The 14659-nt window shown below is 31.2% G+C and overlaps 1 protein-coding gene across 1 annotated transcript in view; it reads left to right on the top strand.

The window, feature by feature from the left end:
* CALCRL (calcitonin receptor like receptor) overlaps positions 1 to 10756 on the top strand; it is a 103235-nt gene extending 92479 nt beyond the window's left edge. Inside the window, exons 14-16 of the mRNA XM_045559031.1 lie at positions 1759 to 1977; positions 2165 to 2206; positions 7710 to 10756. Of these exons, the coding sequence (XP_045414987.1) occupies positions 1759 to 1977; positions 2165 to 2206; positions 7710 to 7925 (477 nt within the window). The 3' untranslated portion in view covers positions 7926 to 10756. The remainder of the gene's footprint in view (positions 1 to 1758; positions 1978 to 2164; positions 2207 to 7709) is intronic.
* The last annotated feature ends 3903 nt before the right edge of the window (positions 10757 to 14659 follow it).

Below are 14659 nucleotides of genomic sequence, written 5' to 3' on the forward strand. Positions count from 1 at the left end.
TAGGATGAAAGGATCATAATTCTCAAAACTATGACATGTGGAAAATAGCATAGAAAATAGCATCCAATTCACTATAACACAACTATTTATAGAATAGCTAACAGAAGGATTAACTCCATTGTCAATTCTAATTTCTACTTTCTACTGTCACATTTTAAATCAGACTTGACATTTTGGATAAGCACTTTGCATTTAAGAAATTTTCATATAATAGGGATCTACACTGCAGCATTTCTACTGTGTTTATATAACTTATGATTTTGTATGTTGGGATTATAAAATATTCTACATTCTAAATTTATAAGCAGATAAGAGGTCATTATTATCTTTTCTCCTATGGACCGGTAGTAGTTTTAATTTAGTTAAAACTTAGAACAGCAGTGAATGCTTAGGGAGGGAATACATTAGGATGGGTGGAATAACAGCTGACATGTTGATTTGTCACATTTCATTCTTCCATCTGTTGAAATGGCTTATTCTGCTTTTGTCTTTATCACATTCCTGTGTCTATAAACATATTACTTTTTATAGATGTGTTTCCATCAGGATTATAGTGAGCTATATATTTTTAAAGCATATGTTCCATTGAATTCTCTAAGAATAGCAGTGGGCTATTTTTATGCCCAGTTATTTTCATAACACATGCCTTAAATTAGCAAATGTATGTTATTTGCTAATTCTTTTCTATATTAGACACTATCATTATTTTTACAATTTTTATTAAAGTGTATGGATTGGATATAAACTACATGTTCGTTTATAGTTTGAAATTTTAAGATTAATTAAACTAAGAACAGATGCCAGAAGTCAGGATAAGAAAAAAGGAAAGAGAATAGCAATTAGTTGCTATGGGTTCTTCCGGAGTTAATGTCCATAATCCTGTGGAAGGCATAAGGAATGGAAATGGGCATAGAGAAATGGACAAAAGTAAAAGACGTTGACTTGAGTGAAAATAAGAAAGAGAAAAAGTAGTAGAGAGAGAAATGAATGTATTAATATTTCAGCAGGATCCTGTTTCCTCAATCACACTGCATTTTCAAAGTTTTATGGCTCTCTTTCAAAAGGAATGTTGTCTCTTGGAGAAAGTTGTCAAGGCACAACAAATAGTAAATATGTAATTACAGAAAGTAACTAACATAAGACCCTATGGGATACCAAATGATTTTAACTCAGGATAGTCTAGGTTGAATATAAGCTGGCTCAATTTTATGACTCAGTCTTCTCATAAGGGTAAAAAGGATTACAGCACTATTTTGGAGAGTGATTGTTAGGATTACTGTCCCAAAAAGATGAAAATGGTTATTATGGTGTAATATATATTTAGAAAGTATGTCATAAGGATACCAATAAAGAGGTGATGCTTTAAAAATTAGAATTTGCTATAAACAGTTCTTTTCTTTGAGATGAAAATGTTCAAAAGCTTTAGTTTTCAGACCATAGAAAAAATTTTTAAAAATTGCATGAGCAAATGAGCTGAGAAAAACACTCAAATATTTCTCAACTGAATGTGTTCCACAGTAATTCTACCCTAACTTTATTTTTCTAAAACTAAAGTTCTTTAAAATTGATGTACTTGTTAAATGAATACATCACCATTCTAGTAATACAAATTAATATTTAGACAAATATACCCTTTAATAGAACATATTCTTATACATTGAAAATATTCTAAGATTTATAAGATTGGTGATCTTTCAGTAAGACTTCTTAATATTAAATATGAAATAATTTTCATATGCCATTTTATTTCCTTTTTAGGTGAATCTTTTTTTTCTATTGAATATTGTACGTGTTCTCATCACCAAGTTAAAAGTCACGCACCAAGCAGAATCCAATCTCTACATGAAAGCTGTGAGAGCCACTCTTATCCTGGTGCCACTGCTTGGCATTGAGTTTGTGCTGATTCCATGGAGACCAGAAGGAAGGATTGCAGAGGAGGTATATGACTACATCATGCACATCCTTATGCACTTTCAGGTATGGCATTCTTGACAAGAAGGCGGCTTGAAAAATTTGATACTAAATTTCCATGTAGCTTTGGTTTTATTCTTGATATATATATATATATATATATATATATATATATATATATATATAGCAAGTTGATTACAAATACATCTGTCTTTTCTATTTGGATTCAGATCATTCTATTTTTCTTTTACAGGGTCTTCTGGTCTCTACAATTTTCTGCTTCTTTAATGGAGAGGTATGGTAATTGATTTTATTCCTTCTACCATTCTATATTTATGGTATATTTTTTCTTTTAAAAAATGAGATAAAATTATAAATTCCCCAGAAACAGCTATTTCAAACTCTATATCTATTAGGGAAAAGAACCATAGAATCTCTTTTTATAGCTGTAACTCTCCTAAAAAGCCCAGGTCACACTGGAGTTCAAACCTAGGGAAAAATCAGCCTCACATTGAAGTATTTCATCAGTGACTTTTATACATCTAGTCTTTTGACCTACCATTTGAATCCTACTAAGTCTGGACTTGATCCCAGGTACAGTGTTAGGCAACCCTTAACTTCACAGAACATACACTCTAATTAGGAAATAGGATCAACTCATCTTCCCTCTTTCTTTTTTTTTTTCTCTGTCCCACAATGTGGCTTTTGGAAACAGTTTTATGGTAGATACTAAAGGATTAAAAAAATTAAACTCTCAGTTATACAGGGAGGAGATGAAGTGGGTTATGAAATTTAAAGTAGTATGCTATAATTCATACCTTGGCAATGTGCTCTAGGATAGTTCTAGATTTTTATGCAAGGCTTTCCTACTTGGGAAGTTTCAGGCATTTTAAAAACTGGCACTGTATTTTCTATGCATATGACTTGTGTTATAGCTCAGTGGTTTGAGCTCTATTGACTTAGCTCTTTAGATGTTTTTAATCTACTTGACAAATTTTAACCTGTAGGAGGATTTTGGCAAAACTGAACAAAGTGTAGAAATCCAGACAGTAACAGAGTGAGACACGGATGCTTGATATATGTGAAGCTTATCACAAAGTTTCAAATGGGGAACATAAGATCACTTTTCGGCCTTTTGGCTAAGATCAAGTTTAGATGGAGAACATACGGAACCACTTGGTATAACTTATGACAACCATTCTTATGAAACAATAAAGCTTGGAATTCATGTATACATCATGAAAAACTATGGAATATTGTTTTCCTTTGCTTAAGTAATATTTTACTTCTCTTGACATATAATAAAAGTCAATATTTGATTTTAATTAAAATATATTTTAATTTGAAAACATAGGTATTTATTTTATATATTTATTTATTTATAATGGGGTGTAGAACTGTCAAACATAGAAGACTATATTTCATACCTTTAGGTGGTGCTTCCATGATTTTTCTGCTATGCAGAAGATGAGAAACTGTTTTACTGAATTCAATGAGAAGTATAGACAGAGAATGTAATTAAGATAAATCAGTTGTTTTGAAAACAAAATTTAAATAGCATTTATTATATGCCTCTATAGATTTATTATTGTTTACACTGAATTAGACAATCCCATATACTGCCTATATAGGATGTAACAATTAAATACAGATGAGAGTGGTATGGACAACATGGCAAAGAATATGCATAAAATATGAAAGGTATACCTCTGTATCTACAGCAACAGATTTTATTTTTATAAAGTATAATTTTTAAACATTCAAAACATAATCACTAGCATAATAATTTGTGATAGGAAGCAATGCAGACTGAACATGGCAATGCATTTAAACACCAAAGATGCCACTTTCTTCCTGGCTGTGATATTTTGGGAAATGCTCAGGACTTTCAGAAGTCTGAGGCCGGTCGCGGTGGCTCACGCCTGTAATCCTAGCTCTGGGAGGCCGAGGCGGGTGGATCGCTCGAGGTCTGGAGTTCGAGACCAGCCTGAGCAAGAGTGAGACCCCGTCTCTACCAAAAATAGAAAGAAATTATCTGGCCAACTAAAAATATATATACAAAAAAATTAGCCGGGCATGGTGGCTCATGCCTGTAGTCCCAGCTACTCGGGAGGCTGAGGCAGTAGGATCGCTTAAGCCCAGGAGTCTGAGGTTGCTGTGAGCTAGGCTGATGCCACGGCACTCACTCTAGCCCGGGCAACAAAGTGAGACTCTGTCTCAAAAAAAAAAAAAAAAAAAAAAAAAAAGAAGTCTGTGTCGACATTTCTCAAACAGAAATAAAAGCAAGGTCTTTATACAGTTCTCTCAAGGATTAATGTAAGCTAGGGAATGTAAAGTTTTTAGCACCATGCTCCATCCTCACTAGATATTCAGTGTATTATAGATTCATTATTAGATGTGTCAAATCACTCATTTTCAAAAATATATGTACCAACAGAAACATTAATCATATTGGACTCAAAATCTCAAATTGGCCCTTTTATTTAGAATGAGTGCCCAGGGAATATGTAAACTAATTGCCTAACACTCCTGTTACACTCTGTCTGTGTAAGCAAAAGAGACACAGAACCTTGATCTTCTGCCATGTCCTAAAATTGAGAACATTTTGGCATCAGAAAATTACAATAATACAAAATCTTTGAGCCAAGTTGTTACCAAATCCTTCAGTTCTTCACAACATCTCTAATATCTGTCCCCTTTTCTTCATCTCTAGAGATATAATCTTTGTTTGAATATGACTCATTTCTCATCTTAAGAGATACTATAATCCCTCCCATTTTGTCTCATTGCCTCTTAGTTTTTCCCACTCTCGTAACATGAAAAAACAAATGCCAAATTCATTTTGCATCGTTCCAACTATGTCATGTATTTCTTAAAATCATTTGCTTGGGTTTAGTTTCCTTCTTGCTTTCCACATTAGTTCAAATGGCTTGCCTTTAATTTAATATCTCTTTTATCTCTTTTATTTTACTCCCATTTTATCCAACATTTTCCTACTAGCATTTCTCACTAATTAAATAACTGTGGCTTGACAAGTGCATAGGCACTTCCATCTCAGCCCTAACGCGCTCGGACAAAGACATGTACTGTTCACATAAACTAGGGGCTTTAGTCATCAGAAGGGGATATTTAATAACACTTGAGGTTAGATAGTTTATAAAGTGAGCAAAAAGATTTGTTGAGAACTGAAAATACATTCTTTAATGAAAACAAGGTAAAATTTTTATATGAAGCTCTGTTAAAATATTTTAATTGACTTTGAGAATAAAATTGGTTCCTTATGAGGTGTTAATGGACATAAAAAGTTGTAATGTTATATTCTAAACACTTGCCTTTCTACTTATATAACACTCGTGCATAAAACAATGAAAAAATATTCAAATCTTTAATAATACCAGGCTATTTTTCCTTCCAGTGACAATTTTCTTTGTTACCCTTCCCCATTAATTTTTTCTCATTATTAATAAAAGTTTATTAAAAGTGGCCACTTTAATGCTTTGATGAACAGGTGTGATATTTGTCATAGAGGAAGCAGATGAAAAATATAACATCCTTACAAAGAATATTATAAACAAACAGAAGTCTAGCAGGCCTGAGGGTCTTTAATTAGTTTTCTTTTTAACTGTAATAGACACCACAGTACAGAAAATTGGATTTCTATGGTTTCTCTGATAATTTAGTTGCAAGGAAGAAATAGGGTGATGACCTTGATCAAAGTATATATTTCAAGAGCAGTCAGATATTTCAAAAGCCATTTTGCTTTTAGAATTAAATTTAATTTTTCCTTTTTTAAGAATATAAGTACTAGACTCACAACTAAGATATTGCCTCTGTCAACGTCTCAACATTTATGTAGAATTTTTTGTACAAAGCTACATTCTACTTCCTTTCAGTCAGAAGCTATGTAGCTTATGTACTCAATCAGTCCAGCAATAAGAAAAAAATTTATTAAGCAAAAAATAAGGATCAAGAATAATTTTCATCGGCAATATCTAGATAATTGGTCAGAAGTCATTTTTGTTTTAAATCTCTGAAAAATTCACAATCTAAAGCCATCTCATTTGTCATTTGCTTATGTTCTTGAAGATATTAAATGTGCAGATATTATTTTTAAATTACCTTAATTTAGATATTTTATTTGGAGAATTTAGAATTATATTACTAAACCAAGAGGGAAAAAACATATAATTATTTGTAAGATGGATGCATTTATTTTCCTATAGATGCTTTTATTTTCAAAGCACACTTACATGAATATAAATTATTTCCTTCAGATATGGTTATCCTATATAAAGAAATGAGCTTGAAAGTCCTGAAATTATTGAACTTCATAATAATATAACTTTTAATGCCAAATTATTGCATTTTAATTATATAATTTTTTATACAGAGAAACTAACTGGAAATTCTAATAACTAATTTTGAGTTCTACAAATTGTAGACTTTATATCTGCTCCCTCCTTTTTTCCTACATGCTAAAAACATGAAGTGAGATAGTAAAACTTTGTGTTCATTTAAAGTGACAGAATATAGGAGACTTTAACAGGACTTGGAAGTATCCTATAAAGCTTCTAACATCCTGGGAATACCTGTTTGCTATAGAATGTTTGCAATTTGAAGAATTTCGTTTCCTTGACCTATTAGACTAGGAAATGAAAAGAAATGAGTAAGCCCTTTTTAAAGATTTAATATTGATTTGTATACATGAATATAGTAAATAGAAAGTTGAGGAATTCTATATAAGTAGTAGAAAGTTAAACAATTATTACATGAATACGTAGACCATGAATTACTAGAAAATTGTTTTTAGATGTTCAGATTCCCCTGGAGGAAGTAATCAAAGGGTCAAAGAGCAATAGAGAGCCATAGGTCAGGTCACAGAGATTTGGCTAATACATTCATAACCTAGAAGCAGACTGTACCAAACCAGTCTGCTCACTCATCATATCCGGAAATATCCAGGTAATCAAGGTGGAGATGTTTTTGGATATTCTCATTTGTGTTCACTGACTCAGTATGAAGAAAATGGCCTTCATGACTTAAGTTCAGTTAAAACCAACATCACTATACATGATCTATCCATCCCTGATCTCAAACTTCAAACAGAGAAGAAGAGTCATTGAACTTTAAGTTCATTTGGCAGAGGGATCCAAATACATAAAAGTGGAGTAGTTACATACCTAAACGTCTTTTCAGAATATTCAACCCATTTGTAATTATTTATTGAATACCTTTCTTTAGATGGTAAGCTCCGTGACCAAAAATACCTTGTTCTCTCTTTTTTTGGAATATAGCAATTTCTGGCATATGGCAATCATTCAATAAAAGGTTGCTGCTGCTGTTAATGATGACAAGGATTTACATTTTCTATATCCTAACTTCTTGTTCTTTTATATCTTTTCCCTCTTTTATATTCTCACTAATTAGCTTCTCAGTCTATTCATAAAGACATTAATGTAAAACTAGATGTTGTGCATGTAATCTTGTAAGTGAGATTAACTATTTGTTTGACAACAATATATACATATGCATGATCAAAGCTTTGAATACAAGGCATGGAATGAAAAATATTAATGGAATCTAGAGTAATTGTAATATATTTTCTTGTGTAAAGATGGTTTACTAAACTTAATATTTTAAAATAAATAAGAAAATGAAGCAATATTAATCACTAATTAATTAACATCAATTTTTTTAAAAGCTTGTCTACAAAACCTATTTTATTGTACTTCAAATACAGTATCTTCATTTCAATTAATGGATTGCTTTTGTTCTTCATGTTTCTTTTTGATTAATAGGTTCAAGCAATTCTGAGAAGAAACTGGAATCAATACAAAATCCAATTTGGAAACAGTTTTTCCCACTCAGATGCTCTCCGTAGTGCATCTTACACGGTGTCAACAATCAGTGACATTCCAGGTTATAGTCATGACTGTCCTAGTGAACACTTAAATGGGAAAAGCATCCACGATATTGAAAATGTTATGTTAAAACCAGAAAAGTTATATGATTGAAAATAGAGAGATCATTGCCTAACTGTGTGTGCCACTTCTAACTCAAGGACTTGGATACATGACTTTACACCCAGAAGACTTCAGTATTAAATGAATTTTTTGAATGTCATAAAGAAAAGCATCACATGGAATTAGTAGTGTGTTTAAATGTGTAACAACCAGCTCTATGCAGGGGAAAAAATTCCTGATTTATAATGTTTTACAGTAAATACTCTCACTGTGACTGATGTCAAGCTACCAAACTGATTATGGAATTGGAGAAAAGATAAGCCCAATCAACTCTTGCTAGCTGGTGTGAGCCAGTTCCTGCACGACACTGCATAAATTCACAATGAATGACTGTAAAACTTCATATACACATTGGGCATGATTCTACTCTTGTTGCCTGAAGAGACCTAGCTAAGGCCTACAGACAGAAGGAAAAATTAGTTTTTTGATTGTTTGCTTTAAAAATCTTTATCCCACCTCCATTGGAGCAACTGAATTTTTTGCCCAGAAAGTACTCTAGTCCTTTTCGTAATTACCTTCTCAAATGGCCCAAAGAGTGAACTATCCCTGTTGGCTTACTCTCTTTTATTTCAGAAAAACAATTGAGCAGAATTGCTGTGAGCTACTCATTTGCTGATACATCACAGTTATACCCCATGTCATATCCCTTTTTGAGACTTGGTGAACAGGATATATGATCTTCAGTCCTAATTCTGTATCATTAGGAAGACACCTTGGTTGATGCTATAAAACACCTTGTCAGCCACTTCCTGTCTGACTACACAAGTGGGAGGAAATCAATTTCCCAGTATCTGTAAATAGACACTTTACCCCTACCATTTCTACTGTGTAGACAAATTAGCAATCATTTTAGTACAGGAAATCAATGAAAGATTTCTTATTTTCTTGGAATTTTGTAAAAAAAAAAAAAATTGTTGTGAAAAATGAGCTTGTAAATACTCCATTATTTTATTTTATGGTTTCAAAATCAAATACACACAACTTAGGTAATTTTTGAAAAGCACATATATAATACAACAATATACACATATTAATATCTGATACTGTATCTGGGCTGATTTTATAATAAAATAGAGTCTGGAATTCTATATTTGGTAAATATTTTAAAGACAACCAGATGCCAGCATCAGAAATTTAAGAACTGAGAAAACAGAAACATCTATAATAAGATATAAAATATTTATTTTAAAAATATAAGGCCATTATTTTATTGAATTTTTTTTTTTGGTGATTCACACTTTAATCAAGGTGTGCTTGACATATTTCTCCTTTTATTTTGACGAAGAACTCACATTCTAATCCAGAAATTTTAAACAACTACTGTAATAAATGCCAACCTTCTACTCTTACGGATTTTACCCTATTAAACTATTACTTTACTGACTTTTACTATATGAAGATATATGGCTTTGGAAATGTCCCAGGTTATTCAAGGAAAAAAAAGCCTAGAGGAATACAGTATATATCATATACAATGTTTTAATCTTTTAATAGAGCTACTGTATATGATCATACAAACCATTGAAAGACTTGAATATATCATCGAGGAAGAATTGTTATCAGATGTTTATGGATTAAATAAAGATGGAAGAAAGCCTTGCTAATGAATTAAAGTGACATTTAAGTGGTATTCAGTTTCTCTGATGTTGTTTTTCACTAAAATCTCTAAAGAACAAGAATGACTTCAATTATTAAAAGTTAATTTTGGAAGTCATTATGTATATCTGTTTTTGAAGTGTGTCAATCTGTTTAAAATTGATTAAACTAATGAAATAGTCACCATAAATTTTATCTTAAGCTGTCAATAGATAATGAATTCAGAAGTCAGTTGAAATTGACAAGAAATATTATCTAAAGTGGTAAGAATTAACATTAATTGGTCTAGTCAATACATTTAATATATAATTTATCTATACATGTATAGGTATTTAGTTTCAAATTTATGGATTTCATAGCAAGCTTTCATAAAAAGGAACATAGACTGTTCTGGACTTTCAACTGCCTAATTATACAAAAACTCCTTTTAGTAAACTCAATTCTTAGCTGTTTATTATTCAAAGACAGAAATTCAAATCCTTTGCTACAATGTTCACATATTTCAGCATTCTTCTAGACAAACTGTCAAGTCTCAACCATAAATGACAGTAAGAAAATGTTGAATTATCAGAGAACATCATATTAAAATGATATTATCATTTTCAAGTATTTTTGTTGTGTTTTTGTCATATTAAGTTTAGATCAGATTTCTTTTATAGCTAGCGTTCATCTATTGTACAGCCGTCAGGTATACCAGTCAGTTCATGATTAATCAGTGTTAATTTTGTACCCATATATTTTTAGGAGTAATATTTTTAAATATTAGATTTATCTAAAGCCGAAGTGCTAATTAAGATCTTTGTATCATACTGGTAAGGAAAAGTAAATCTGATACTTTTTAAAAGCAAACTTCTTTGGTATCTAAAAACTAAGTTCGGGAATTTCTAGCTTTTAAAATGTGGATCTGCCATATTCTGCAATTACTTGTGAAAGTCATATATTAATTTTCTAAAAATTTAAATCCGTTTTTCTAAAGTTCTTTTCCAGTGCATTTATTCATAAAATATCTATTCTGTAATTTACTGTTTGTTTAAATGTAATCCATTGTACATAGAATCAGTGGTAATCATAGTGCTGTATTTATTGCTTATAGTTTTTCTTGAAAATGTGAACTTATTTCAATTTTCTCTTGGTTTTAATCTGCTAATGGAAACCACCATTTATCTGTAAAAATATAATCAAAATATTCTGATCAATTAAAACAACTTATGTTTTGCCTACTTAAAGCATATCTTGATTTTTTTATTGCATGAAAATATTAAAGTTATGAGTTAAAATTGATTTTCATTAATATTACTGGAGTGCTGAAAAATCTAATTTATAAACATAATTCTTATGGCAATCAGTGGTATACTTCTTAAAGTCAACAAATACATCTCTACTGCCCCCTTCAAAGTCTTCAATAAACCATAAATGAATTCAATGAACTAATTAAGAAAAATTTTGATTTGTTTTTCAAGCTAAAATAAATCCAAATAAACTACAATGTATGCAAATTCCTTCTTATGCTGAAAGAAAGGAAAGGATGCCCAGTGTTCAGGGATTTGTCTCCTTTCTCTACTATATTCCATTGTGTAGTTTTGTATTAAATACCAGAAGGACAAAGAAGAAGTATTTAAAGATAATTTTAAAAGAGGGCTTATTCATGACTCTCACACAAATGAAAATGGAAATGTGTCAAAGATTTTGTTTAACTCATTAATTATGAAGGAACCAGTAAGATGTTAGCATTCAAAGGATAATTCAAAATATCACACATATATGAGAATATAAGAAATGTTGAAATGAATTTACAAATAAATGCAAAACTGCTAGGCAATAATAAGTTGCACTCCACTGAATAACTAATCTGTATTTTTATGATCAACAATAATGTGCATTATCAGTTTTCTGCAAAAAAAATAAATATATATCAAAAAGAATATAGACTTTTCAAAGCCTTTTGCAATTTTTTTCTTACAATGTCCCCTAGTTTTTTAAAAAATTTTTATTGATATATAATAATTGTACATATTCATGGAGTACGTGTTATATTTTTATACAAGCATATAACATATAATGATCAAATCAGGGTAATTGGGACATGATTCACCTGAAACATTTATCATTGCTTTATGTTGGGAACATTTGCAAACTTCTAGCTATTCTGAAATATAATAAATTATTGTTAACCATAGTTGCCCCATTGTACTATTGAACACTAGAACTTTTTCCTTCTATTTAACAGAATTACCCCTTCACCAACACCTCTTCATTACCCCTCCTTTTGATTATACTAATCTCAATGAAAGAATATTCTTGATTTAAAATATGGCTTGTCTCATAAGGTTTGGCCTGATCATTTATATAGGTGCATAAGAGTGTTAATTTACAATATAGACTTACTTAAATTTGTCTTACAAATTTAGAACCATACTGCATTTTTAACAGCTTCATTGAGATATACTTCACATAACATATAATTCACCCATTTAAAGTAGTTTTTAGTATATTAATACAGTATATTTTAGTATATTCAGAGATACATGCTACCACCACCAGTAAATTTTTTATTACTTTTTTATGACCTTAAGAAGAAACAATATATCCTTTAGCCACCACTTCTCTATCCCTCTATCCCTACTCCCATTCCAGCCCTAAGCTCCACTAATCTACATTTTGTCTCAATAGATTTCCCTACTCTGGACATTCATCAGATGAATGGCATCATATAGTATGTGGTCTTTTGTGACTGACTTTTTTCACTTATAATGTTTTCAAGGTTCATTGATGTGTTCACATATTTCATTCTTCTTTTATGCCTGCATAATATTCGGTTGCATGGCTATACCACATTTTATTTATCCATTTGTCTGTTGATGGACATTTGTGTTGTTTCTACCTTTTGGTTATTATAAGTAATACACCTATAAACATTTGTGTACAAGCTTTGGTTTGAACATAAGTTTTCATTTTTGGGTGGTATACACGTAGAGTTAGAAATGTTGGGTCACATTGTAACCCTGTGTTTATCTGAGCAACTGCCAGACTTTTCCAAAACAGCTGGACATCTCTAAACTAAATCCTTTGGATTATGCAACTTTGTTTTAAATCTATGAAAGTTGCAATTCAATGCTACAATTCAAACTACACAAATAATTTTACAATATAGCTCACAGAAGCAGATTGTAGTTATATAAAAGAGTTGAATTAAATCTGATGTTATTGTTCCCAAGTACAAAATGAAATTTTCTATGTTGCAATTGGAGTCTATATCAAAAAATTTCAGAGTATGACCCAGAGACAACTCCTCCCTTGGATCAAAATTCCCATGCTATATTCCAAGAGTGTTGTAAACGTTACGCTAACTAGCTTGAAACATTTACCTCAGCTTATAGCATGCATGGAACGAAGGATGAAAACAACGTATGGGATGGCAGAAAGTCACCTCCATCTCATCTGCCCCCCACATAGACCATAAGCGCTGCTTGCATGTGTGTGATCAGACACTACAGCTCTCATGTATCTGCTGACTTCAAAGAGTTTCACAAAGCCCATGTTTCTGGCTGCACATCCATGCTTTACAAAAGCAGGATACACCCAACAACCAAGCAACTTAATTCAAACACGGCGGGGATTTTCTTTTTGTTCTTAGATTTTTATTCTTGTTTTTAAAAGTTTGGTGGGATAAGAGATAAACAACTGGACCCCATATCTACCTATGAATTCATTCAGTCATTCAGCAAATACTTAAATTGTATAAAAGAAGTATTATTTTTGATTAAGTGATCAGGTAGGTTCCCTTATGGGGTGACATTTGAACAACGATCTGAAAAAAAAAAAAAATAAGATAGCCATGTGGTTACTGGGGATAGTGGGTCCTAATGGCACCATGACCAGTAAGCACTAAGTCTGTGGCAGGATTGTGCTTAAAAGTTCGAGGAACCTCAATGAGCCTGTGGAGTGGAGACAGGGAGAGAGTGGAAAGAGATGAGATGAGACAGCTGTAGATAGCCAATTATCTTGGGCTTTGAAAGCAATTTATTATCTCTATGAAGTAAGATATCATCAAATTCAAAACCTGACATTGCACTAAAGAAAATAACATCTTATGAATATTGATAGATTAAAAATAACTAATGTAAAATATTGGCAAACAGAATTGAATGAGTATTAAAAGATATTTTATGAACAAGTAATATTTGTTTCAGGAATGCAAGGATCAGTAAATTTTTGGAAATCTATTAATTTAATACATTATATTACTAGAATTAAGGAGAAAAAAATATCAAATAGTCATTGCCAAAGATAGTGGAGAAGCAGTTGACAAAATTCAACTACTATAAACTTAATTTTCAAAAATAATAATAAATAAAGAATTTACAGATTCCTAATGACATAATAAAAGATACTTAGCCCCAGAGTAAAGTCAGTATCATGTCAGAAGGGAAATATTGGAAGCTTTGTTCCTGGAGTTAGGACTAAGATGTGAATACTTCCATATCACCATTATTATTTAATATCTAAGTAGATGAACCATCCCCAAAATAAATAAATAAATAAAACTAAGCAAAATAGTGGTAACAAATTTGGAAAAGAGAAGAAAAGTATCAAAATTTGCTCATGATAAATATAGACACATCTAGAATGCTAATCTAAGCAGTAGGAGAATTAAGAAATGTACCACCATATAAAATAATTGTATATGAATCAATATTATTAATATATACATGTAATAATGAGTTGGAAGATGCAGTGGGAAAGGAGCAAACTTACAATGGCAACTAGAGAAGATAAAATATGTAGAAACAACTTACATAAGAAATGAATAACTATATGAAATATATCTTAAAGTCTACTAAAGGACACAACAGAGGTTATCAATACATGGAAGGACACCCATGTTCTTGAATGAGAACATCACCAAAAGATGTCAATGCTTCCCAATGTAAATTATAAAATAAATGTGATGCAATTTTTAAAAGTAGATAATTATTTGGAAACCAGATATGCTGATTCTAATTTTCATAAGAAGAAATAAAGATAAATAGCAATGAAAACTCTAACAAAAGGAAGGAAGGAATGAAGCGAGGGAGAGAGGGAAGGAGAGAAAAGAAAAATAACAAGGGGACAGGGAAATAAGCCCTGGC

This window comes from Lemur catta, chromosome 8, assembly GCF_020740605.2.
Source record: "Lemur catta isolate mLemCat1 chromosome 8, mLemCat1.pri, whole genome shotgun sequence".
NCBI lineage: Eukaryota > Metazoa > Chordata > Mammalia > Primates > Lemuridae > Lemur > Lemur catta.